Here is a 25,699-nt window from a genome sequence, read left to right as displayed (position 1 = left end):
TGGTTTAAACGTTTAATACAAATGTCTGAAATATTTAATGATTTTAGTGCTTATTTGTATTGTTATTAGATTTTTGGTATATGGTACATTTTATTATTTTAATTTTATTCAAAAATGTAAATTTGTCAAAATGTTTTGCTATTCTTGGTCTCGGACTATACACAAACATTATTTTTTAATATATATATAATTTACACTATATATTTTTCTATTTCTATTTAATTGTAAATCTTTGGGTCAATTATATTTTTTATTCAGCTCGGACACATTACATTTATGTAAATGAGTAAACACATTTATAATAATAATAATAATAATAATAATAATAATAATAATAATAATGAAATAAAATAAAAATCAGTTAAAGAAATTTGTCATTCTGTTCTTAAAAAAGATCATTTAGCCCTATCTTGATCCAAACCTGTATGAATTTCTTTGTTCTTCTGAACACAGAAGATGATATTTAGAGGAGTCAGGTGATGGCAGGCATTGACTTTGAAAAAAAAAATACTATGGCAGTCGGTGGCTACCGTCAACTTATTGGTTTCCCACATTCTTCAAAATATTTACTCTTATATTAAGCAGAAGAAAGAAATTCATACAGGTCATTATTAAGGTATTTGATCTGTGCATATTTTTCTCCTAATTCAGACGAGACTTTTTCCATCAATATTATGCATAATAATAATATTATCGAGTCATATTTTAGCTGCAGGGCAAGTATATTTATATACATTTCATACACAATCGTAAATTCAAAGTGCTGTACGTAAAAGTAAGTAAATAAATCATTAAAAAAAATAATTAAAACAAGGAATTTAAAAAGATTTAAAAATTGACTTAAAATAAATTTAAAACAGTTAAAAATAGAAAATGATTATACATAAAATACTGTGCAATCAGTGTTGTAAGCAATGGTTTGAAGTTGAAAAACATCTTGATGGACTTATTTACAATTTTTTACACCCATTTACTACAGAGAAAACATTGGTGAGCAAGTGATGTAATGCTTAATTTGTCAGGATGACTCGGGAGACAGAGGTAGGTGAATTCAGAACAGTGATTTATTGAGTGATATAAGTACAAGTGTGCAGTGAATCCGTATCCTCAAGTGCTTGTTGAATCTCCAATGATGAGATATAGGTAAACTGAGAGTCACATGGGTTGGTCATCCAGACAAGAGGGTTGAGACTGTTGTGGAGCTGGTTTTTCTGGATGCTGGATGTGAAAGTCTGTGAGAAGGTTGGGGTCTAGGATATCTTGGCGAGGAACCCAACATCTTTCCTCAGGTCCATAATCCTCATTGGAAACAATGGAGGTTGGTATCCTAGGATACATTGGAATTTAGTGAGGTTAGTAGAGGATTGACGGAGCGAATTCTGAGCATATTCCATCCAAATAAGATAACTGTTCCAAAGATTCTGGTTTTGATGAAAAAAGGCTCTGAGGAATCTGCTAATGTCTTGTGTCTTACGCTCAGTTTGTCCGTTGGCCTGGGGGTGATATCCGGAAGTGAGACTAACCGTGACATTGAGTAGAGAGAAGAATGCCCGTCATACTCGTGAGATGAACCGGGGTCCTCAGTCTGATACTATATCCTCTGGGATCCCAAAGTTCTGGAAGACATGCTCGAACAGCATTTCTGCAGTATCAAAGGCTGTGGGAAGAGCTCGTAAAGGGATTAGTTTACAGGCTTTAGAGAATCGGTCAGTAGCTACTAGAATGCATGTTTTCTCATCGGAAGCAGGACGATCGATAACAAAATCAACCCCTATGTGACACCAGGGGCGATGTGGAATCGGCAGTGGAACTAGCTTTCCTGTGGGCAATTGTCGTGGTACCTTGGTTATGGCACAAAGAATGCAATGCCTGATGTATTCCTTAACGTCTCCGTGCATCCCAGGCCACCAGTACTTATTTTGCAGAGAGGCAAGAGTTTTATTTACCCCGGGGTGTCCAGTTCCTACTGAGGAGTGTGCTTGTGATATGATGGCTCTGCGATGTTCCTCTGAAACGAAGATTTTACCCTGAGGACATTTTACCCAGCGGAGGAGGGGGTCGCTGTTGAGCCCTTTCATGGAGCATCTTGTCCAAATCCCATTGGATGGGGTTAACAAAGATTCTTGTGGGTAAGATAGGTTCAGGTTCTTCAAAGGTTTCTTCCAGATTGTGAAGATGGGACAAGGTATCTGCTCTAGTGTTCTTTGAGTCTGGGCGATAGGCTATCTAAAAATGGAACCTGGTAAAGAATAAAGCCCACCACGGATTGATTCTCTTGGCTTCCTTTAGGTATTGCAGGTTTTTATGATCAGTGAGTACAAGAAATGGTTGTCTGGTCCCCCTAGCCAGTGTCGCCACTCCTCTAACGCTAGTTTGACGGCAAGGAGTTCTCTGTTGCCTATATCGTAGTTTCTTTCTGCTGGAGACAGTTTCTTTGAGAAATAGGCACGGGGCATGGGTTTGGTTGAGTTATCAGGACATTGGGACAAGATGGCGCCAACGCCAGTAGTGGAGGCATCCACCCCAACAATGAATTTATTTTCTGGATCTGGGTGTTGAAGGAGCGGGGCTGTTGTAAAGGCGGTTTTCAGCTTTTGGAAAGCTTTTTCAGCTTCGTGACTCCACTGCAATGTCTTGGATTTTCCCTTCAAGAGAGAGGTAAGGGGTGCAGTTATGCTGTAGTTGTTGATAAACTTATGGTAGAGGTTGGCGAAGCCAAGGAATCTCTGGAGCTCTTTAATGGTTTTAGGGGTAGGCCATGATGTAATAGCTTGTGTCATCAATCGTTACCCCTTGCCGAGTGATTGTGTTTCCGAGGAACTCTATGGATTGCTGGTGAAACACACACTTTTCAGCCTTTACATAGAGAGAGAATTCTCTTAATTGTTGGAGCACTTGGGCGACATGACATTGGTGATCCTTTTCGTTTGGTGAGTAAATTAAGATGTCATCTATGTAGACGACAGCAAAACGGTTCAGATACTCACGGAGGACCTCATCCATGAAACTTTGAAAGACTGACAGGGCATTTACAAGACCATACGGCATTACTAAATACTCGTAGTGTCCGGCAGGGGTGATGAACGCCGTCTTCCACTCATCTCCCTTAATTCTGACCAGGTTGTATGCATTCTCCAGTTTAGTGAAGATACGGGCATCTCGGAGCTGTTTAAGAGAAGATGGAATTAGTGGAAGAGGATAGCTGAATTTTACCATGATCTTGTTTAGAGCTCTGTAGTCGATGCAGGGTCTTAATCCTCCATCCTTCTTAGGAACAAAGAAGAAGCTAGCCGCTGCTGGAGAAGTAGATGGTCGGATGTATCCCTGTTTAAGGGCTTCGTCCATGTACTCCTTCATCGCCTTCTGTTCTGGGATGGACAGAGTATATACGACCCTTTGGAATGGCTTCTCTTGGGACCTGATAGAATGAGCAATCCCAATGACGATGTGGCGGGAGCTCAGAGACTGCAAGAGGGTTAAAGACATCTGAAAAGGAGGCATAGCAAGATGGGACACTGACAGATTGATTTTCCTTTGGACTTTCAATGGATGTGGAATTCAATGGCATGGGAACAGGATTGGAATCTACTTGAGACATGGAATGACTTACTTGGGTGTTCTGGCATTTACAACCCCACTTCAGAATTTTCCCAGTAGTCCAGTCTATAACTGGTTGATGCTGAATTAGCCAAGGGCGGCCAAGTATTAGTTCTGCTCGACTATTAGAAAGAATGAGTGGTGTAAACTGTTCTTGATGTACCTCTTGTTGATCATTTCTCCTGTGACTGTGTAGATGGAATAGGGCTGTGGAGCTAGAACCCTCTGGAGACGGTGGTTCGTAACGAATTTTCCTGAAATGAAATTTCCAGCTGATCTGGAGTCAACAATGGCTGTAACCTTTACATCGAGCCCTCTAAACTTCAAAGATACAGAGATGGTTAGTGTGTTAGAAACAGAGTATTGAGGAAGAACCGAACTCACCACTAACCGTGGGGGATGAGATGGATAGGTAAGTATGAAATGATCACCACTCCCGCAGTAAAAGCATAATTTCTGTTCTCTTCATCGAGTTAGTTCCTCCGGAGATAACCTTTGGGAATCTACTTGCATTTTTTCAGGTGGTGTTACAGGAGCTTTTTCTGGAGTGTTGCGGCGGGGAATATTCTCAGCTGAATTTGTTTCACGATAGCAAGACTAAGACCTTAGATGAACGCAATAGCTTGTTGCATGAACTTTTCCAATCCCAGAGTGTCATCATAAATGGCTAGTTGGAGTCGGAGAGCAGAATTTAATCCTAATCGATAGACAGTAAAGAGGGCCTTCTCGTTCCATCCACTTGCTGCAGCCGAAGTGCGAAATTTGAGTGAGTACTCTGAGACGGTTCGTTTTCCTTTTCGTAAGTTAAGGAGCTGATCGCTGACTGAGGAATGCCCCACAGGGTGTCCAAACACTTTCTTAAAATGACCAATGAAGTTCTATAAGGAGGAGGAGGTGATTGTGGATTCCTGGATCCATAGCGCTTCAGCCCATCTCAGTGCTGGCCCGGATAATTGCTGTATGATAAACAAGATTTTTGATCTCTCCGTAGGATACTGATGTGCATGCTGCTCCAGCACAAGCGAACATTAGAGTAAGAATCCATTGCAGTCCTCCTCCCTGCCGAAGAAGGGCGCTGGTCATGATATCGAGCTTGCCATATACACCAATGTGGGAGTCGAACTGGTTGAAGCGCTATCCTCCGACTGCGCTGAATTCATCCTGTATTTGTTAGGTCAAGCCTTCGGTCAGGATGACTCGGGAGACAGAGGTAGGTGAATTCAGAACTGTGTTTTATTGAGTGAAATATGTACAAATGTGCGGTGAATCTGTGTCTTCAAGTGCTCGTTGAATCTCCACTGATAAGCTATAGGTAAACTGAGGGTCACATGGGTTGGTCATACAGACAGTCGAGTTCGCTGGGTTCTTGTAACTTCAAAGCCACAGTCAGAGATCGTTCACTAACGGTCTCTTTCTCCTTAGATGCCGAAGCCATTATCAACTCAGGGTAATCATAGGAGATTTCAGTGATCATTGAATCACAGGTAATGAGCTGGTGATCCGCTGTCCTGAGGGCAGCAGAACAAAGACACAGGTTAGTGTAACACCAAAAGGTGAGTATACGTTATGCTTGGCAAGTAGAAGCTCTGGGGACAAGAGGGTTGAGACTGTTCCTGTTGGAAGCTTGACGGGGATCTGTGGTGTGGGTGAGTGCTTTTATACTGGAGTTGATTGGTTTGGTAATGCGTGGCAGGTGTGGCTGGTTAATAATCAGGTGACTGGGATCATTGCTGATTGGCAGAGGCTTGCCAGATCCGCAGATAAAATTTCTCCAAATCTGTTCTGATGAGGAAATTAACTTGTCTACATCTTGGATGACCCAACGATGAATACATTTTCAGCTAATTTTCATTTTTGGGTGAACTATTCCTTTAAGTTCCATCTATGAACTATTCCAGAAGTAAAAATTCCCTAAAAAATTGTTTTTCACATACATTTTATTCAATATGTTTTTTTCTACATGAACATGACTCAGGAGTCTTGGAATACTATTGTGATTCTCGTGCCACCAGTACTGTAAAAGCATTGTAGGAAGGAGCACACAAGTGTTGATAGATTATAAAAGCTGGTATTTTGAGTGCTGTTGGCACAAAGAAACCAATTTCTGTACAAAAATACCTACATCATCATCAGAGTCATTCCTACAGCATGCAAAATCTTTCTTAGTATGCAACTCATGACGGCTATCTGCAGGTGTTTAATATATTTCCCAAATTATCAGCTTGTCCGTTAGTTTGTTTCAGCAATTAACCAACCAGATCAAAGAAATGCACAACCTAACATATTGCATGCATTCAGATTTTTCAGGAAAATATTGTCACTTGTCATCCTCAGTCAGTGACAGCCTGGCAGCCTGTTTTTATGCAGTGCTCATTTGCTTGCAGTGCTGAGTGTAGTCAGTTTTATTCAAAGCCTTGAAGGCTTGTCTTTCACTGCTTGTCAAGCCGGCTCTCTCTTAACATCACTGGCAGCAAAGCGAACAGCAGTGCGCATGCTGAGTGTCTCGAGCGTGGGCCGTTTTGAGTGAAATGTTTGTTTTAAGTGTTCATGGAGAGGTAGCTATTCTTTGTTGTGCACTGTAATTGGTCTATTGTGTATCAATGACTCCCTAATATACTGGTAATATTGTTCTTATCTCACAAAACTTATCACATGCATGAACACCTTAAATAAGTAAACAGTCAAACAAACAAACATTATATTATATATACATTATATATATATTCATAATTGTATTTGTTTACTACTTATATATATGTAAGAAGTAAATAAAATGATGGATACATAAAAATAGAAATATTATTAAATCTAAATAAATGACTAAAGATCCAATCAAGTGTGCAGGGGTAGGTTGTTCATGAGGGAATTTTCCTCCCCCTCAGACCTGTCTATTCTAAATGGTTTCTTAAATTAGTTGTGTGGGTATCAGTGGCTAATGAAGCATCTGTGTTATAAATAATTGAAAAAGCCCTTCTGTCAGCACTCTCACCATCAATGAGGACATTCTGTATAATATTGCTGCTCTTCGTGTTTAATGCAGATAATGGAGTTACATTAATTATGTTCCATTGCATGTTGCATCATTCGTGTTGTGAGGCTTCCTTTACACCTTGAATTTACCTGTATACAGATAGTGATGTTGAAGATAGTAATAAATCTATATAAGGTATAATCACAATTATCTGTGAAATTAATAAAATAGATTAAAGCTGCAAGCAGCGATGAACAGGCCCTCGCACCCAGGCTCACCGGCAGCGAGTGTATTTAGTAAAAAATGTAAACGGTGAGAAATATGTCATAAAAATCAAAGTATATTCCATATATATGCCAATCTTTCTGTTGCCAGCAGGTGGCGCTATCATTATAATGTAATATGGGCCTTCAGATGTGTGAATATTGGCCTTCAGGTCAGGACTCTTATCGAACGTGAAGTTTGGGGAAGATCGAACATTTTATGCCTGAGTCACAACAACTTCTCTTGCTGTGGCGAGACATCAAATTTTGTCATGGCGCCATGGACACGCCCTTTAAAAAAAACTCAAGATCTCCACAATTTAACATTGCACAGGCCTTTAGATTAGACTGACCACAGAAAATACATTAATGTAAAAAAATTTCTAGGAGTAGTTTGTTGCAGCGTAAAATATGTCACTTCCTGTTGCCAGCAGGAGGCACTATGACTATAGGTGAATATGGGCATGTAGATCTGTTCAAGACAGAAGTCTTATCTAACATGTGAAGTTTGGGGCAGATTGGACATTGTTACAGCAACTTCCTTATTCATGGCGAAACATCGAAATTGTCAGGCCGCCATGGACATGACCTTTAACGAAACCTTAACGATCTTCACAGGTTAACATCGCAAAGGCCTTTAAATTACACTGACCAAGTTTGGTGTTGATCTGAATTAATCTCTAGAAGGAGTTCGTTAAAGTACAGCCCCTGGAAATTGCAAAAACAACACCAATTTTGCAGAGAAAATAAATATCTAAATAACTGACTTCCTGTTGGGATTCGGATTTCGTACCAAGAGACTTTTTCGTAGGTATTGGTTTGTTACATGTGTGTACCTATTTTTGTACATGTACATGAAACATAGCTCGAGGCGCACTCCGTTGAATGTGTATAGGTGGCACTATCGACCCATTTTGCCACACCCGATGGAATATTGGCCTTCAGATCTGTTCAGGCCAGGACTCTTATCACACATGTGAAGTTTGGCCAAGATCGGACATTTTATGCCTGAGTTATAACATCTTTTATTCCCATGGCGAGACATTGAGCTTCGTCACGGTGCCATGGACACGCCTTTTAACGAAAACTCAAGATCTTCACGACTGAACATCGCACAGGCCTTTAGATTAGACTGACCTGAATCTGACTGATCTGAATGAATCTCTAGAAGGCGTTAAAATACAACGCATGGAAATGACAAATATTACAAATAACTGACTTCCTGTTGGGTTTAGAATTTTGCTCCAAGAGTCTTTTTTGTAGGTATTGGTGTGTTACATGTGTGTGCCAATTTTCGTGCATGTACGTGAAACATATCTGGAAGGCTGTTTTTTTTAGTATAGGTGGTGCTGTCGAGCCATTTTGCCACACCCTCTTCTGAATCCCATATCAGACTAAATTTTCACCAGGTTTGACGCGTGTGCAAAGTTTCATGACTTTTTGAGCATGTTTAAGCCCTCAAAAATGCGATTCATTTGGGAGAAGAAGAAGAAGAAGAAGAAGAAGAAGAAGAATAAACTGAGCAGATACAAGAGGGTCCTCACGCCATTGGTGCTTGTGCCCTAAAAATACCACTTACATTTCTTGTCACTTGCATATTACCATTTACACCTTAGCCAAATGAGTTGCACATCTGTCCCTGATTATATCCAAATGTTTCTTTGATCTGTTTTCAGTTGTTCTTTTGTTTGTGTGTTTGTACATTTGTTAGATCTGGTCAGAATCTCTCTCTAGTGCATGCATGTTCAACTGATTTTTATGGTCAAGTGATCTGAACTGAAAGAGATCGGATCACTTAAAACGCATAAAAGAAGACTCAGATATCGATTCAAGATACTTGAAATATGTTATTTTTCGAGAGTTTTTACACATGCTAAGGGATGTATTTAAATGCCCAAGACAAATACAGGCACACCAGAATGACTCCATGAAAAATCTAAATGATGGCTTACATTGATAATAATTATGAAAATCCTAGGAAATATACTAGTTACACTAGAAATGTATAGTATGTTTGCTGCTGAAATGTGTTACCTAGTCCAGCTGTCATAGCAGTGCGGGTAACAGTTCATGATGCTGTGTGTGCAAGAAGAATCTGTCTCCATAGAGGGGTGTTGGGCAGCTGTTGTATGTGAGGGAAATGTAGGTCTTTGGGTCACTCTGTCATGAATGTGTTTGGGTTTTTGCTACACCATGGCATTGTAAGTACTTTTTTAATCAATGAAAAGTGTAGCAAATGCTTCAGAACAGAATGTGTGCCACATAAAGCACACTGTAGCTCACTCTGTCATGCATGTGTTTGGGTTTTTGCTACACCATGGCATTGTAAGTACTTTTTTTACTCAATGAAAAGTGTAGCAAATGCCTCAGAACAGAATGCGTGCCACATAAAGCACACTGTAGCTTTGCATAATGTGGGGTGTCTGCTTACTGCAGATGCATCAGTGTGAGCGATGACTCAGAGAAAAGATCGTCCTCACTGACCCACAGGGACGAACATTCATTGTAATATTAGATGATGATATTAGTTTATCTCTCGCACAGTCACTATAGTGAAAATGCTTCAGTTTTTGCAGTGTTTTTGCTAAAAAGAAGGTTTAAAGGTTTAAAATAGACAAATTAATACAAATGTCTGAAATATTGAATGATTTTTAGTGCTAATTGTTATTTGATATTTGGTGAATGGGAAATTTTTGTATTTTAATGTCAAAAATGTTACTCAAAAGGTTTTATTTTTTCTATTCTTGGTTGCAAAGGTTTAATAGTAAACCTTTGGGTCAGTGATCATTTTTATTTAGCTTGGACACATTCAATTGATGTAAATGAGTAAAAATATTTATTAAAAAAATAAAAAAAGTAAATATTTTGAAGAATGTGGGAAACCACTCAGTTGACGGTTTCCCACATTCTTCAAAATATTTACTCTTGTTCAGCAGAAAAAAGAAATTCATGAAGGTTCGGAAAACCTAAATGATGTAAATGATCACAAAATCTCTTAAAATAATCAAAGAGTTCTTTATCTCTGTTTCCACAAAGCGCAACTGTTTACAATATTGATAATAATGAGAAATGTTTAAAATCAGCATATTGGAATGTTTCTAAATTATCATGCAGCACTGAAGTAATGTCTGCTAAATTACTTTTTATTTTATTTTATTATAATAGGAAATATTTATTTTAAATTCAAATATGTCAAAATATTATTAAGAGGCTAATGTAAGTGAGTTTGCACTCGCAAGCTGTGGTCTGTTGAAACCACCTGAAATTTATTTGGAACATCATATTATTACAAGTACTCTGGAAAATATGATTCTGATTGTTCAAACATTTAGTAGTCCAATTTTTGTGTAATGACCACTAAACTGTATATTTATGGCTCGCTTAATTTCCCTCCTTATAACTTTTTGATCTCACACAATAAAATAATTAAAAATGATTAACAGCCTTGTAAATCAATGTATTTTGTGTCACGTATTTGTGTCTGAGTCCTAATTCCTCTATCAGAGTTTCTTTTTTACAATGATGACCAGTTGATTGGCAAAGAAATGACCAATTCTATAAGCATACAGTGTTGTTGTTGTTGTTGTTTTCTGCAGCAGCTCTAAATCTGATTGTACTGTCGTTATGAGGTTGTATTTTCACAGGATTTGCTTAAATCTGTTCCTTGTTTAGTGTGTTTTATTACGGAAAAAATCAGAGGAAAAGATAATTGACTACAATGATTGAGTTAGCGTAGTCATTACCACATGCTAACAAGACAATAACCAAAACCAGATTTTGATATCTTTTCAGGATTTGTGCACAGCGCAAAACCTTGCCAAAATGCTGTAGTATTCTTGGTGGTTGCTAGGGCGTTTCCTGATGGTTGTTAGCTAAAGGTGTTCTGGTTGCTAGGTGGTTACCTACTAGTGATGTGCGGGTCAGGTTTTTTTCCAACCTGCGGGTCTTGCTTTTATGGAATTATTTGGCCTGTCGCCTGTCAATCAAGCTTCCAGCGAAGGGTCAGTTGACAATGAAAGGTGATTAGCCAAATTAAACTGTAAGTTGATGAGTTGATTTATCCGCATATTAATATGCCTCTTGTCATAGGGGATTTAGATGGATGCCGAGGCTTTTTAGGTCAGGTAGAATCTGCAGTCTCGTTTTCTGGTGTCCATGGCTGCAATATGCTGCGTTTACCAACTGCCATCCCGGGGTGTCAAAATACTGTTGCATATATTGTTAGAGTTAGCGGAATCACACAGACCAAAACAAAAACTGACATTCCAACACAGAATGCACATTTTAAAAGTAGAATAACTGGCTGAAGCGTTGTTTTTTTTTTGGAGTTTGTGTACAAGCATGTTACCTAAATATCCGCAAACATATTATGGTATTTTTATGCTTCAGTACCAGTCAAAAAAAATCTTAAATAAATTCCACAATGACCACATACTGTAGCACCTTTAAGTCTCTATGATATGGCTCTATGACACCTTTTTGCAAGTCTATTACATTTTTAACTATTATATCTTTAATCAGGTAAAGATTTTAAGTGTAATTACCTATTATTTGAGATATCAATCATGTCTGTTGCACAAATGATGAACATTGAGTTACTCATTAAACTTTAATGCTTAGGATTGGAAAAAGAGTTTTGAAAAATTGTAGTGATGCTTATTGATCAGTCAGTACTGCTTTCCTAGCCAACACCACCGAGGTTTGGCCGAAACATAGCATTAAAAATGTATAGTGCTTGTCTGCATCTTTTTTCCCTTTTGACAACAGATTTATGAAGTAGATCAAGGCTAGCTATGGATTTGTTTAAATCAGCTTTTAAAGACATCCAAATGTTGTTGAAACAATCTTTAGTTTTCATACAGGAATTTTACAGTTTTCAAAATGTACATTTCCTGACACAATGAACACAGACTTTACTTCTAATGGAAATAGTTACTTTTAAAGTTTTTCACACTTGGGTTCAGTCTTTACAAGAACCAGCTAATACAATAAGTTACAATACAAATACATAGTATTCTTTACCTTCATATGTTCAAACCCATGAGCTTTTGACGTCAAATCATACTTTTTCACACTTGGGTTCAGTCTTTACAAGAACCAGCTAATACAATAAGTTACAATACAAATACATAGTATTCTTTACCTTCATATGTTCAAACCCATGAGCTTTTGACGTCAAATCATACTTTAGCATATTTAGAATCATACTATTTTATTTGTGAAATCTGTGAACTTTTGCCCACAAAAATGTTGCCATTTGTGATGCAACTGTGAATTGAAATAAAGTGTACACTGCATTAAGTAGCAGAACTGAGCGATAATTAACACATGTAAATGCACAATGATAATCATGATTGATAAGGTATATCATTAGTTCATTTTTATTTAGATTAATTGGGCAGTCTCAAATTGTTTACATTTGATTTAGTTCATCATTAGCTTTTTGTTAATTCACAAACCCCTGCAGTTTCCCATTTGAGAAACCCTGTTGTAGAGAATATCAGGAAGCTTTGATCAAACATCACTGCTGTTTCTAAAAGATTCATGTTTGAGAGAGTACATATACAGATGAGAGGAAGAGAAACAGAGAGAAAGACTGCATATTACTTCTTGTGTGTATGCACATAGTGCTGCACTGGTAAGTAAGGCCGGTCGATGAAGCCATCAGCTAGAGTTTGGTTTTCTCTGATAGACGTGCCCTTGGGTCCTTCCTGGATTATGTTCTCAGGGAGCACTGACTCTCCTCTGTCATTCAGAGTCACTTAATGCAGTCTTAACATGTGGCCACCTCCTCCAGAATAGAGCTGGCCTGAACCAAGGCCTAAGAGAGAGAAGTGATGATGGCAGCATTTGACAAAACGCTTCAGCCAAGCGTGTTTGACATGATAATTACCAAAAGTTTTTACTTTAATATTTCATTGCTGATTTTACATTTCATTCGGTCAGTTGCATTAAAGATGAGGTAATGCACATGATGGTATTCCATGACCTTTCATTGGGTTTTTCAACCTTACAGTAAATGCATAGCTTTTATTATTTACAAATGCAGTGAAATTGCAGTAGAAAGGCACATTTCCAAAGAGGAAAGCAAGCAGAAAAACCTCTTTATCAGTTATTTACCCATCCTCTGTGAGGTCACTGTGATGGTTTCTCACTTATATTTTAGAGTGGTTAAGATCTTTAAAGTCCATTCGCAAGTTTCCAGGATGACGGCAGACGGAGCTACTCCACTAAAGTTTGTTTTGGTCAAACAGTCTGGCTGTTGGGCTTTGCATGCCTCACAATGTGTGTGTTAGATCAATGCATTGAGCGTGGGCAGTCCAAATGGGAGCTGTCGCTATGTGATGGATGAGAAATCGTGTCACCAGTCTCTGTTGCCCACTGTGGCTCAAGCAGGAGGCCCACTCTTCCTTCTGCATAATTAAGAGCATTTGAGCAGGTATAGCTATTTTAATACCCTTGTTCCTGCTATGCCATAGCCAGCTATTATGTGCAGAGTTTCTACATTCCACAAGCCCTTCATATTCATTCATATGCAGTAGGTTACAAAAAATGGAAATGCATCAATGCCAAATCACTGTTAATCATTTATACTCAAACAGCGGTCCAACCATCGTATGCAATAAACAAAGGGTTTTCAAACGGAGGTCTCAAGAGAATGATAGGGAGTTTGCAAAGAAGATAAAAATTATTAATGAAATGAAAATGTATTAATTTGCCTGAATTTCATGAATCACAGTTATTTGTTTCTAATCAACAGCGGTGTTCGCTTGAAAACAACAAACTATTAACTTGTATTTACAACTTTACAAAAATGTTAGAATTTTATTTAATTTTATATAAAATATTTGTGTCACAATGCTGAAGGAGAGAGAGGACTCAAATGCGAAGGCAGGTAATGTCTTTCAATAAACTCAGGTCTTCACAAGGCAAATACTCAGGCTGTTGCAAGGCGACTTCTCAAACAAAAATGTCTTTATACTAAATAAAGGAGGATCGTCAGTCTGCCGGTGATAGAGGATCCTGGGAGAGCAGAGAACGGGTCCAGGTGAGCGGAAGGGATTACTGGCGACAGTCAACTCACGTCAGCGGGAGGATGGGTAGAATAGAGGTTAGCGAGGGTTTGTTCAATGCGCACCAGACAGGACACGGCAATGTGTTTTATGTGTTTCCCCTCCCTATGTGTCCCGTGTCCTTGTTAATTAGTCATTCCATGCACCTGTGTTCCCCTGATTGCCCTGTGTTTATTAGCTGCAGTCTGTGCTGTCTGTCTTTGTCCGAGATTGTACATCTACCCCTGAGTCTTATGTGTTCCTGTCTGCCCCATGGTTCCCCTTGGCTTTATTTTTTAAATATGGCTTCAGATCCCCAGTTGAGCCCAGTGAAGGCTCCTGATTCCCTGTTTAGCCCAGGGAGGGCTTCTGACCCCAAGTTAAGCCCAGGGAGTGCTCCTGATTCCTTGTTTAGCCCAGAGAGGGCTCTATATACCTGGTTAAGCCCAGGGAGGGTTTCAGAAGCCCAGTTAAGCCCAGGAAGGGCTCCAGATCTTCAAGTAAGCCCTGTGAGGGCTCCAGTCCCCTGTCATAAGCATCCCCAAGTATTTTTATGGGGGGTGTGGTGTTTCTTTGAAAGATGTTGTGGAGGATATTGACTGCTTTTGGTTGAAGACTGTTGTTGCTGATGTGGCTTTGGGTTTTCATTCTGGTGCCTTAAACTCAGGGTGATAACCTCTTATTGATTTTTAAATTGTATGATTCTGCCAGGCTTCAAGTCCTTTGAATGCCATTTTAAATCTGTAGTAAGTGTCCTTCTTTGAAATTTGCTGTAGTAAGTTTAATTAGCATCTCTTCTTCAAGGCCACATGCAATGCATTCATATTAATTATTAGAGTTGTGGTGTTAAAATAAATATTCTGGGTTTAATATACATTAAGTTATGCTTATTGAACTAAATATGTATAGTGCTGTATAGTCTTAGCTGCCACATTTGTTACCTTAACTGAACTCATTGTGAAATACACATGGGGAAATCTCACAGATTCCTGGGGAAATGATTGAACTTGCCTGCAAACTTTGGTAAATAAAAATGGTACATTTTGATCACAACTTGAGTTCAATTGTGGCCACGTCTTTCCCTGTCTCTATTTAGTTACATTGTGGCCATGTGTGGGGCGTTGTAGTTTTCTTAAAAGAATTATAAATAAAAAAAGGTATAAAAAATATAGGTTACAGAGAAGCACATTGGAAGTAAATGGGGAGAAGTTTTGAAGGGTTTCAGTGCAGAAAAGCTTTTGATTCTATAAAATAAGATTTATTTCTTCTGTTAAAACTTGTGCTTTATTTAATCTGTACAGCTGTCCTTGACAATTTTATGTTGCTATGGTAACAATGTTGTAAAATTAGATATAGCTTTATCCAGAAAAGGTTAGTAAGCGACTTCTTTCCACAGAAGCATCCAGAGCATTGCTTCAGGACAGCAGCAAACCGAGAACTTGACACTGACCCAACCAAAGTGATACCTCAACCTTATTCAGGATGATTCATGAAGGGGTGTAAAATACCACAGTGATGCTGTAATTTACCCCTGCCATTGTGATTCCCAGCCCTAGGGGAGATCACTTACCACTAGTGAAATCGGCCATAAAAATGCAAAGAGCTATTTGGCCCCTGAGACTGGCTCTTTGCGCAGGCAGGCGTGAGAGGAGTACTAGCGTGCAGCATGTCAGAGCTTTAATGGAGGCCCCAGGGATCCACAATCTAGTCCATAAATGATTCACAGAGTCATGGAAAGCATGCTTTCATAGACCTTCATGCCATTTCACTGAACATGTCTACCAAAATCTGTCTCTGACAAAGGCAAAGTACATAATGTGTCTGTACTTTTGAAGAAATCTCTTCTGTTTGCTCACAAGATTGAGAGAGAAGAAATCTGAAATGTTCCTTGACTTGTTGTAAAGGCCAGGAGAGTTGAGTTTTGGTGATACAGTTTGGTTTATAATGAAATCTTTTCATATTTATGGATAAATAAAATCCAATTTTAGAAGTAATTGAAACAAGGTTGCATTTATTTGATCAGGAAAACAGTAATATTGTGAAATGTTCTTTTGAAATGTTAAATTATTTTGGACTTTCTGTTTATCAAAACACCTGTAAGGAATAGCAGGTTTCCACAAAAATATTAAGCTGCACATAAATGGTTGTAATAAGAAGTTTTTCTTTGCACCAAATCAGCATATTAGAATGATTTCTGAAGGATCATGTCACATTGAAGACTGGAGTAATACCTGTTGAAAATTCAGCTCGGCCATCACAGGAATAAACTAAAAAACCGAAAACATAACCATTTAGCTCATAGGACATATTTGGTTAGGTTTGGAGATATTACTTAATTGTGTAATAGCATCTTATGTAATGCATTATGAATCAGACAGATCAATTAAGTATCTTTGGTGTTATTATATCATGTTATTAAACGTGACATAGTAGTTGAATTGTAATTCATTCTCTGAAGCATATGATATAACATATAAGTATGTGTTTATTGGATATTTTTGATTTTTTATGTTGTTATGTCTGCATCTCAGAATCTCTCATGTTTTCTTCTAGGGGCAAATTCATCCTCTTTCCCATCCATGCCTCTCTAAACCGCCGCTCTGTGTTTTGATGGCCCAGTTTGGGTATGCTTAGTCTTAGCTGCTTTCTTTCACACCATGACATAGTGGGAATCCTCCCTGCTGCTTTTGGGAGTTGTAGCACTGAGCAAAGCACTTTGTGAAATGAGAATCCTCTGTCAACTCTGTTTAGTGACTCAGTATTACAATTTGGAAAGCTGGAATAGTTGTCAGTGTCTGACACAACATTCAGCTACACAAAGAAAATTTTAAAACATTCTCAGTTTAAAACATTCTCAGTGAATTAGACTGCCCGATATTGCTTATGATGGTGTCTAGTTTGATGTGGAGCTATGAGGAAGTGGTCTGTGGTCTGATTGGCCCTGATTGGTGCAGTGCTCGGGGCCTTGTGGACCCTCGGTTGTATGCAGATGGCTGTCTGGCTGTCTGTCACAGGATCGGTGCATTTGAGGAACTGGAGTGTTGCGTATCAGCAAAACTTTTTCTGCCCTGCTCTTTCTGAGCTCTAATGAAAGGTGTATCTCTCCTAAGAAGCCCATATTACATTAGAGTGTTGCAGGAGCCGCAGTCTAGAGTTTTTGAGTTTATTGATTTTAGTGAATTGTGTTATTGGCACTGAGAGATTGAGATGTTTTCTAGATTTAGTTCTCAGGTTTTTGTACCTGCTTTTACTAAGTTATAACACTCCACTCTATTCACTGTATTAATTTCATGATATATTTTTAAAACTCTTTACAGTTATCTGTTTTATTTTTAGGAATACCGTTTCTCAACTTCTACTTAACCTGTGCTTTCATAAATTGTGGCATTGTGAAACAGTCATCAGTTTAAGCTAGAGCTTCTTTTTCTGTAAATCATTTTTGAGAATTTTATGCATAAACCGAGCTTGTGATGTCTTTTCTTTTAAAATGCCAATTGGCTTACTATTTTATTTAATGCAATGGAACTTTTGTAAAATGTAATCGTTTTTAAGGGTCCAAACATATTTGGGGCCACAGTGGACACACAAACACATTCTTAAAAAAATACAGTAAAGGCTCTTTATTGCCATCTATGATTCCGTGAAGAATCTTTTATAATATCCATAGAACATTTGCATTGCTCAAAATGGTCTTTTATAGTGGAAAAAGGTCCTTCTAAATAAATATTCTTTACACGGAGTATTTTATGAGTATCAGTTATCCACTGCCTGAGGTTTTAGACTCTGACCCAGCGTCTTAAAGGGCCAGAACCAACTGCTTAAATTGTAAACAAGGAACCCTTAATTAACGGAATTACAGAGAGAAAGAGAGAATGAATCACTGGTAATTGTATTTAGCTTGAAATGGCTAATCTGAAGTGTTGATTTGCTATTGTTATGCTAAGCTAGTGCCTTGAGATCAATACATGTTAAGCTAACTGCCTGATAAATGTGCTGACTGCTTAACTCTTTATTTATCAACAAATAATGACTTTTCATGCTCTGTACCTTTTTTATTAAGTGACTAACTCTGACAAGAGTGAAGGTTTTTCTTTCACAGTAAAAACTAACCTATGGAATACCTCCTATTTTTCATTCATTTATCTGCTATATTTTCTGGTTGTTGCTCATGGCTGTGAAACTGGGAATTATAGTTCAGTCTACTACATTACCCACTGCCGTCATTCAGATCTCTAGCAGCCAATCTACTAATGAAACTCCAAACAAAAAACCTCTGGCCTGCAGCCACCCCGGCTTTCCTTACTGATTTATACACATAAGCATATAATCTTTTTAGCAGCTTTTATAGCATGACATCATCAAACAACATTTTAAATCTCAAAGCCTAATAAGTAGATCTTGAGTCAATCTGTAAAGTGGAGTGTTAACCTGAGAACGAAAATATTGATAATCTGTACTGTATATCATGCCATTGACTTTTTAAAAAATCTTTAAAATAAATAACTTTATCTAGATAATGATATCTAATTAATTTCCTGATAGTAGCGCTGAGCTGTACTTTTCTTGTTAATGATATCATGTACAGTATGTGGAGAAATAAACAGGATTATGGCAGTCAGTAAAGAGAGAGTTTTCTGGTTCTGTTATTGGAAGGGGAATGCCGATGTGCACTAACATTGTTTACTCAGTAATGACTCTCTAGATGTGGACATCTTGAGATTATTGCTGAAAACCTAGGATTTATCACGTGTGATAGAGTTAATAGAATTAAACCAGTGTTGTGTTTACAGGAACAGCAGGGACCTTTGAGCGCTCTGCACATGTGGATGTGTGGTCCATCATTTGCAACAGAGCTGAGATGCATCAGGTTTAATCAGAAAAATCTTCCTACCCCCCCTTTATTAAGATTTATTTTCCCTGTCTCACAGTAAAACAGATCCCGCAATAACAAATTGTTAACAGGAAACAGCCAGTGGACATTGGGGAGAGAAAAAAGATTTATGAGGAGAAACTGATGAAGTAAGGGTCTTGTAGTAGCTTGAACAATACACACACACACACACAAACAAGGTTCAAAAGTTTGTCATCAGTAAGATGTTTTCTTCAAGCACAGATGCATTAAATTGATCAAAAGTGACTGTTAAGGAATTTACAATGTTATAAAGATTTTTCATGTCAAATAAATGATATTATTTTCTATTAATCAAAGGACCCTCATGTTATGGAATATCATTCAACATTTGTTTGTTCTCATCAGAAACAGGAAGTTTTACGCAATATTGCATGGATATTTTGCCAATAGATGAACTGTTAAATGGGTGAGTCCCTGTAGTGCAATTTGATTCTCATATGCTGATATTATAATATTTATTACTGAACTTTTGACGTTTGATAAAATGTTGTATATTTTTTCCAATAAAAGGTACAAGATTTGTTACTATTAATTATGCCTGAGAATATTTGGAATATTTTTGGAAGAAGTCTCTTTTGTGGCTTGCCAAACTGAGTAACCATCAGTTTTTAAATGGCATAGTAATTCTCATATAAATGTTTACACACCAGCTGAACAACTGCCCTTGAAATGAACAGGAATGCTTTATTCAAAAATGAAATCAAAATGCTTTAATTGAATACTTTTAATTGTTATGCGGTCTACATTCATAGCAAACAAGAAACTGCCTCCCTCATCTGTTCTTTGTAGGGGTGAAGGTGTGATGTTTGATTAACAAAGAGCACTGTTTTTCCCTTTGTGTTATCTCTGGTTAAGTGGCTGCTTACGCATTCACCCTGATGAACATTGAGAGTTGTCCAGCCATCTCAGTTAGATGATGAATGTGCTCCCTCCATGCTCTCTCCACCATGTAAAAACATGGGCTGGGATTGTGTGCGTTTGAGTGTGCTCTGTTATTTGCACGCTGGGGAAGGGGAATTATTTCAAAGCCTCATAGTGGCTAAATTGGGAGGCTGTGAAAGTGAAAAGGGGAACATAAATCTCTCATAACAGTTGGTGAGTAATGCTTAATCATAGTCGCCATAGCGTTATGCATTTAATTTGAAAGAAGCTTGTACGTGTGTGTTTCAGGCTTGAGTGTCTTTGCCTGTTTTTAGCTTTAGTCTAGTAAGCAGGTATGCCATAATGGATTATAGGCCTGCAGATAGGAACCTGCTTAGAAGTGACAGGGGTAAGCATGCTCCCATAATCCTTTGGGCCTTTGTCTGACGGCTGACAAGTAACTCATCCTGAGCTATGTGAATATTACTGTCCACACTCCACAGAAATATATATATATATATATATATATATATATATATATATATATATATATATATATATATATATAAATATATATAAATATATATATATATATATAAATATATATATATATATATATATATATATATATATATATATATATATATATATATATATATATATATATATATTTGTCTGGCCTTTACCACTTCACCACCTATTGGTGTGTCTGATTAAGATAGAAGAGATAGAAAATATCAGTGAACGTATGACATAAAAATAAAATATTTTTATGTGTGGATCCTGATCATATAATAATAATTATTATTATATTTAATACAATTATTATTTATTATTAACAATGTAAAAATATATAACCAATGTTAATAATAATAATAATAATATTTAAATGTAATTTATAAATATTGTAATACATGTCAGATAAAAAAATTAAATAAATGAAAAAGTAGTATTAGTAATAGTAATAATTATTATCATTTTGTTTTTACTTTTTTTTATTATGAATGTTTGTTATTATTACATAGTATAAGAAGGTGCTATATAACAATAACAAAAATATTAATAATTTGATTTAATGTATTAATAAAAATATTATATAATAATAAAACAATCATGACATACTATTATTATTATTATTATTATTATTGATACTCACATTGGTGATAATAATAAAGATTCACCTTATCTGCTTGCCAAGATCTGTACATCTCTGCATCCGGGGTGGTCTGACCTGTTCGCAAATAGGGACACCTCTTTCTCTTGTTTTGTGCCCTTTGGCAGTCTTACTGGGTTCCAGCAGTCCTGCTTGAAAGCTGTGTGTTACACAGATATCCAGCCGTCTCTAGACACCTACAGAATCTTCTGTTTGGCATCAGGCAGAAGCATGCGCTCATGGTCCACTGCCCTCCATCTGCTCATTTACTCGAAAAAGAACCATACAAATATTCTACTGAAAGCTTTTCATAATTGTCATGCAGATGAGATGATGAAAACTGGATTTCTAATTTTCTTTTTTGTTGTGAGATGCAGAATGAGGTATCAGACTCCTCAGTGTATGTTTTGCATTTCTCTATGTGTGTGTGTGTGTGTGTGTGTGTGTGTGAAATAAACTCTTAAAGGGGTAGTTCACCCAAAATGTTATGTTTATCTGCATAACTTTGTTTCATCAGTAGAACAGAATTCTTTTTTTTTTTTTTTTTAACTCAAACCGTTGCAGTTTGTCAGTCATATAATTGAAGTGGATGGGGATCATGGCTCTGAGAGTCAAAAGACATACACAAACAAAACCAAATTAAACCTGTGGCTTGTGACGATACCTTGATGTTTAAAGACACAAAACGATCAGTACATCCGGCATGTGACACATGTACATGCTCTGGCATACATCTTGAATGCCCTGGGAGTAAGCATATAAACGTCTCTAGGTTACGCATATAAGCATGGTTCCTCGAGGGAACCAGACGCTGCATCGAATAACGCTATGGGGGAACTCGCTTAGCGTGAGTGACTCTGATTATCGTGTGTAATCTGTCTAATGGAAGGACGTGATGTCATGGGCGGGGTGACCTAAGCGATAAAAGCAATAAAAACACATGCATGGTTAACCTAGAGACGTTCCTCTTCAGAAACTCGAGCTGCATCGAAAATGCTATGGGGAACAGGTGCCTACGCTGCCAGACTACCAAATCCCTGACTAGTGTGTATCCGAAGAGCACAGCTTATGACGAGAGAACAGAAGCGTCTGGAGTAACAGGCATATCTGTGTACATCTTGAGATTATTGCTGTAAGCCTAGGATGTATCACGTGTGTAGAGTTAATAGAATTAAACCAGCGTTGTGTTTATAGGAACAGCAGGGACCTTTGAGCACTCTGCACATGTGGAGTTTTGTTCCCCCTGCATACCCCGTATGGAGTGAGCCTTGGCTCCCAACAGCGGGGGAAGACCAGATGACCCATAGCGTCCAGGCCGAGAGGAGCTGGATGAACTAGAGAGAACCAGAGGGGACATTGCGATGTCTCTTGAGTCACAAACAGGTCCAAAAACTCTCCATATCTGCTTCACCACCTCAGGGTGAAGCCTCCATTCCCAGGGCCTCGGCTCCTGTCTCGACAGTATGTCTGCTCCAACATTCAACCTCCCAGGACCTTATCCTGTGACCACAGAAGGATCTGGTGTGCCAGCTTGTATGAGGGGCATGAACGCAGACCTCCCTGCTGGTTGATATAAGAGACCACCGATGTGTTGTCGGTGTGCACCAACACATGATGACCTCTCAGGTCTGGGAGGCTAGCTTCTCTGATATGCCATGTCAGATGGCGACCGCTCCACAGACCGTGGGCAGAGTGGCCACTCATGACCGCACCACTGCCGGTTAGGGACATGTCTGTCGCTAGCATACACGGCGACAAAGAGCTCCAAGCACCGGGCCCTGATTCAAGAACCAAGGTCTCTTCCACATGTCTAAGGCACGAAGGCATCGCCGTGTGACCTAGTTTCGAAGTGGGTTCCCCCTCAGGGAAAATCATTTGCTCTTGAGCCCCCACTGTAGGGCCAAAAGGTATTACGTTGGACACAGCTGCCATCAGACCCTGCAGTCTTTGAAACAGTTTGACAGTGAGTGACTGGCCTTCTTTGTCTCTCTGGAGAGGAGAGACAGGCATCGTGTAATGTGTGTAAACACCACTCTACCCTAGTAGGGGCCACCCTCTGCAGTTGTGACCAACACGTGTTAGGACTTCTTAGCCGAGAACCTCCTAGCCTGAAGTACAGACCTCAGATCCGGCTTAGACTGGGAAACCCTGGCCCAGAGCATTGCTTCAGCCTCCGGTCCCCCCGGGGTTCTGCACCTCCCTGTACGAGGAGTCAGTACACTGAGAGGGCTGCTCCCGCCTAGCAGCCCCTCCAGTATACAGTATATAACTTCTCAAAGTGAGATAAATGTAATTATATTCCTCAATTTGATGCAATCAAACGAGTAAACACGGTCTGGCTTGTGATACAATTCATATCGAAAGTGATATCTGACTTCTCATAGCCAGAGCCAAACAAGCAGACAAGTAAACATGGTCTGGTTTGGTAAGATTCACATCAAAACTGAAAATGATGTAATACACGCAGAGACAGATTACACATGATATTCAAAGTCACTCACGCTAAGCGCGTTCCCCATAGCGTTTTCGACGCAGCTCGAGTTCCTGAAGAGGAACATAACATTTTCATTTTTGGGTGAACTATCCCTTTAATGGACGACTCTCCCCATGTCTGTTACAACACTAGAAATTATTTCCAAGAGTAAACAAACTACTGTGAGTCTCTACTGCAATTCCCCTTGCTTTTTTTCCTTGAGCTACACAGAAACAACATTAGTAAGTTCAGATGCTTTATTATGTCAGAAACTGCTCCTCTATAACAGCATTTATGAATAAGAAATGGTTTTCAAAGCTGTTTGCGCTGATGAATGCGCTGTATTTTGTGTTTGACCTTTTTATTTTTTTCCTTTTTCATACTCCACACGAGGCTCTGAAAGACTCAATTTGACTGAATGTGTTGCTTGTCTGCTGGCTAACCTTATCATGCGAGCATCATTAAAGGTTTACCAGAGGTTTTGTGATTGAGAGGTACAACACACATCCTGTTTGCTGGAGAAACTGCACAGAGACCATTCACCTCTGTTCTTTCTGTAGACCAGGTTAGACGCCATATTGAATTCTATGCTGATGAAAACGAGGCTGTGAGGGAAAAATGTACAATCTTTAGAGTGGCCTGCACTGTGTAAGGTCTAGAGTCATTTAATTTTAATAGCTCACAACTTTCAAAACTGCTTTATGGAGTTTGTGTCTTAGTTATTTTGGGAAAGATGTTCTGTCATCTGAATAATCCATTGAGTACACTGTACTTCTATGCCTCACAGCTTTGTTTTAATTCCTGTCAGACAGTAAATATGGCGCTACCCTGACTAAACTCTATTAATTGCAAAGTAGAGTTTCATTCCCATGATTCTCATTGATCAGCTGTAATACCTTTGACTGTACACTTACTGTAAGCATATTGTCCCAAGCTCAGTGTAACAGTATTTGTTGTCTAGGGTGCATATGGTTTACCAAGTTTTTAAATTAATCTTAATCCAGAATAAATCACTAATGCCTGAAAAATGCTATACTGAGGGTGAATTGTCTTGGTTTGCAATTCAAACTTTGATCACATACAATTCCAGAAAAAAACAATAATAATCATAATACTGTTACAGCAAAAAGCTGTGATATTGTTTGTTTCAGTGCAAATGGATTCCAAATTCAAATAAGTGTGATATTAGAGGTGGGCTGAGACAGAAAAAGTGACTTCAGGTTTATGGAATCTTATTTCTTTCTACCAGCTCATTTTTTCTGTATGAAGAGTTGAACTGGTACACGGATATAGTTTAGACTGCAGCCTATACTAATACAGCAGGACTATGAAAACCTTGTAGAATTTGTGTCCTGTTGCGAATGACCTATTAAGAGTAAAAAATAATTATAGAAATAATGACAGATTCTAAGGGTTTCTGTCATGTGTGATTTCCAGGCTTGGAAAAGTCTACGAAATGAGTGATATGTCTAAAAAATTATGAACATTTCTATAATGAATAGAAATGTTTATAGTTTTGCTCTGCTTTAAAATATTGAATCAGTTAGATGTTGCATTTGTGGAGTAAAACATGCTGCACATCACTGTGATAAAATCAGTCTCTTTGTTATGGTTTTTATTGGAGACATTTGTACACTAATAAACACTTACATCTGTTTGTTACCTGGCATACAAGAAATTCAGACCTACAGTCTCTGGAATTATTGAAACAAATTTTGTATGATATGAGTACAAAAGGTCATGGAAGAGAAATGGAAATTGCAAATCTCTCTGCATTATTTTTGGATTGTACAGAGTAATAGTAATTAAAATCACCTGCTTTCCTCCATTCACTACATTTTAGATTTATTTGGATGTCAGTTCTTCCACCTTTTTATTTGAAAACAAATAATAAGCATCCTCTCTATTGATCATTTGTTATTCTCTTTGTCTTTCAGAGGGATGCCAAAGGCCAGTATTTGTTCGACCTCATTTGCCACCATCTAAACCTACTGGAGAAAGACTATTTTGGCATTAGATATGTCGATCCAGATAAGCAACGGGTGAGTGTCCCACCATGTGGCTTGTGTCAAACAGTCCAAGGTCAATGGTAATGCAGAGCACCAATCATCTTAGAATACATGTCCACAAATTCTTTATTATGAGAAAGCTGCATTTGTCAGGATCCTTGAAGTGGCTTCCATTTCTTAGATCATATTGGTTGATATGCCTAACAAGTGATGAATTAATGTGCATTATGGGTGTGCTGTGTTTATATTGATCCTGACTTTGAGGGTCATTCTGGTGTAATCAGGCAGTGTCACTGAAAAAGACAGAGCTGATGATTGGTGGAATGAACCTTAGAAGGACAAGTTTGAAAACCATAAATCAAATGAGTGAAGGCCCTCAGACCATTATGTGGCTCAGGTGCTTTAAAG

The 25,699-nt window shown here is 38.2% G+C and overlaps 1 protein-coding gene across 1 annotated transcript in view; it reads left to right on the top strand.

Moving 5' to 3' along the window:
- LOC127934672 (FERM domain-containing protein 5) overlaps positions 1–25,699 on the top strand; it is a 144,911-nt gene that overhangs the window by 65,905 nt on the left and 53,307 nt on the right. Inside the window, exon 2 of the mRNA XM_052532207.1 lies at positions 25,220–25,324. Within this exon, the coding sequence (XP_052388167.1) occupies positions 25,220–25,324 (105 nt within the window). The remainder of the gene's footprint in view (positions 1–25,219; positions 25,325–25,699) is intronic.

Source organism: Carassius gibelio, chromosome A18 (genome assembly GCF_023724105.1).
Source record: "Carassius gibelio isolate Cgi1373 ecotype wild population from Czech Republic chromosome A18, carGib1.2-hapl.c, whole genome shotgun sequence".
NCBI classification, from domain to species: Eukaryota; Metazoa; Chordata; class Actinopteri; order Cypriniformes; family Cyprinidae; genus Carassius; species Carassius gibelio.
This window is presented reverse-complemented; position numbering and strand designations above follow the sequence as displayed.